General features: G+C 38.2%; 1 protein-coding gene across 1 annotated transcript; it reads left to right on the forward strand.

Annotated features, from left to right (window-relative positions):
• Nucleotides 1-49: 49 nt before the first annotated feature.
• Nucleotides 50-2,439, forward strand: LOC121791873 (golgin subfamily B member 1-like; the record flags this gene model as incomplete). Its single annotated transcript, XM_042189689.1, has 4 exons — nt 50-252; nt 299-373; nt 923-1,715; nt 1,805-2,439. Coding segments are annotated over 4 exons (1,706 nt in total), but the record flags the coding sequence as incomplete, so codon positions are not given.
• Between the last annotated feature and the right edge of the window lie 543 nt (nt 2,440-2,982).

A 2,982-nucleotide genomic window follows, 5' to 3' on the forward strand; every position in this document is an offset into this window, starting at 1 on the left:
GAATGATGGTCTTCAAGATGAACTAGCAAAAGTTGTTGATGAGCTTCAGAAGTTTCCAGGGAAAAAGATTTAGCTGAAAATGCCAAACATGAAGCTGTTGCACACATTGAAAAACTGTCTTATTTACACTCGGAGGAAAAGGAGAGACAAATGTCTGAAATTACGGTTTTAAAATTTGGTGTGGACAACATGAAAAATGACCTTTCTGCAATTGACAAAGAACTGGGGGATGCTCTTTCCAAAGATTTGGAAGTTCTGTACAACGTGAAGGCTACAATGAAATCATTTTTTGATTTAGATGTCTCCTGATCTGGGTGCTCTATTTCCTGGCAGCTTACCTGGGGTCACATTGTCTACAAAATCAGAGAACAAGGTAAACTGATTATGTTATCACACTCTTATATGCCCATAGATAATATTGATGGCCATTTGAAACAATATTCCCTTTCCTGAATGTTCCATACAAAAGCAGCGTTTGTGTCGTAAGATGTGATGCGCTGGCCTCCTGTAAGTATTATGTTTTCAACGTGAACAAATTTCTTATTTTATTTTCTATGTTATACGGTGTTTCTGGTTGAACTTTTGCTTCGGGAAATGAGAATCATTGTGTTCTTGAAGACGGAATTATAACTGTGTTCGAGGTGGGGTCAGGTTAGAGGATATATTTTTCTGCACTAATAAAAGAGGAAGCTCAAGCAAGAGAAGTGATTTCCTTGGTATTACCATAGTTGAGAAAAACAGTATAGGGCAGGGTGCTTTTCCTTTGGATGATTTTGTTTCAGTCTTGTCCTTCATGTTTGGGCATGGCATCTATGTCTGACAAATGACACCTGCAAGTTTCTTGTTAATCCTGACAGTTCTGTCTCTCGAGTTTCTGACTGTGTATTAGATGTCTGAGCTTAACATTGTATTTCACCTGCAGGTTTTTATGACCCAAATTGATTCTATCTGGGAGCGAATTCACGAGCATTCACGTTTATTACAAGAAGAATCGTCTCGCTTATCTGAAGTAGTCATGAATGTTCATAGAGAGTATACTTCTGAGAAGGAGTTCTATGAATCTGTGAAGAGAGATGCTGAGCATTTTCAGTCAATTGACAAAGAGAAGGAGTCAAAATTGCATATCTTGCATGGAAACATTTCATTGTTGTTTGAAAGCTGTGCTAGTGCAATTTCAAGACTCGGAAACTGGAAGGAACATATGGTTGAAAATGCCTTGGCATCTAGATCTCCACAGAGGAACTTAAATTCTCAAAATCAAATTGGAGGAAATATTTCTGTTGGCGATGCAAGCATCTTCAATGTGGAAAGCATTAGGAGCATGTGCGACAAACTATCACTGGTTGTGGGGGATTCCATAAGCATGCATACTAATGAGTTGGGCAGAGTGATGGAAGTTGGGCAGAGTGAGATGAAGAGTACCATAATGAATTTACAGAATGAACTTCAAGAGAAGGATATCCAGAAAGAGAAAATTTGCAAGGAACTTGTAGGTCAGATAAAGGAAGCTGAAACTAATGCAAAGAATTATTTACTTGATCTTCAGCAAGCAAGGGTAAAGCTAGATGCTTCACAGAGACAATTGGATGTACTGGGTGAGGAGCGCAAGTTGTTGGAACAGAGAGTGAAAGAACTCCAAGTTAATGAAACTAATGCCTTAGATTTGCAGCAGAAAGTCAACTCACTGACAGATGCACTAGCTGCAAAAGTACAAGGTCAGTTATATGCTATATTTAGCTTCTATGTGGATCACTAAGTTCTTTTGTAAAGATCCCATTCTAATTTGTTCATTGTACTGCTGCAGAATGTGAGGGGCTGATGCAAGCCCTTGATGAAGAGGAGACGGAAATGGAAAACCTTGCAAACAAGATTGTGGGGTTTGAAAATGAGTTGCATCAAAAGAACAAAGACTTGGAGAACCTTGAAGCGTCTCGTGCTAAAGCTTTAAAGAAGCTTTCTGTCACCGTGAGCAAGTTTGATGAACTTCATTATCTCTCTGAAAATCTCCTATCTGAGGTTGAGAAACTCCAATCCCAGCTGCAAGAGAAAGATGGAGAGATTTCTTTCCTTAGGCAAGAGGTTACTAGGTGCACTAATGATGCACTAGCTGTCACACAGATGAGCAAGAAGAGTTCTGATGAGATTCGGGAGTTGCTTGCTTGGCTTGATTCCTCGATATCTCATGTACAGGTCAATGATGTAACTATTGATTATTCGAATCACCTGATCGACGAATATAAAGAGGTATTACAGAAGAAGATTTTGGACTTGATATCTGAGTTGGAGAATCTTCGTGCGACGACCCAGAACAGAGATATAATGTTGCAAGAAGAGAGAATTAAAGTGGATGAATTAACACAAAAAGAACAGCATCTGAAGAACTCATTGCGTGAAATGGAATCTCAACTATTTGTGCTCCAAGGTGTTGGGGGTTTCTGATAAAGCTACAAAATCTAGTTCAGAGATTGTGGAGGTTGAACCAACGGTATGCTGCATAGTTATTTTGCTATTGTCTTGTTCTAATTGCCTTAATTTTCCCTCTTAATATGATGTCTGTTGCTAGAATGACATGATTAAGTCTGCATATGATGCATGCTGTATATAGGAAGTATGATATGCTTTTCATCTCTAGTTATATATCAGTTCAGGATAACATAGTATAGTAGTATATCAAATTGACTTGCTTTCATACCTCCATGAAAGAAATAGTACTATCTTAAGAGGGCTATAATTATGACAGTTAGAAAGAAGTCTTAAACCTGTATTGATGATATCCAATGTTGTTAAATGTCAGCCATATTGAATTTTGTCACTAATTTTCTTTCTTGCAGTCATCTATTTTTCTTTGATAAACTTTTTTTCCCTTTTCTTCTACGCTTTTCTGGTAGTTGGCATATTCATGTCCACAATGTATTGATTGCTGCAGACAAACAAATGGAAGTCTAGTGGGACCATTGCTCCGCAAGTTAGAAGCTTACGGAA

The sequence above is a fragment of the Salvia splendens genome, unplaced genomic scaffold, assembly GCF_004379255.2.
Source record: "Salvia splendens isolate huo1 unplaced genomic scaffold, SspV2 ctg949, whole genome shotgun sequence".
In the NCBI taxonomy this organism is placed as follows: Eukaryota; Viridiplantae; Streptophyta; class Magnoliopsida; order Lamiales; family Lamiaceae; genus Salvia; species Salvia splendens.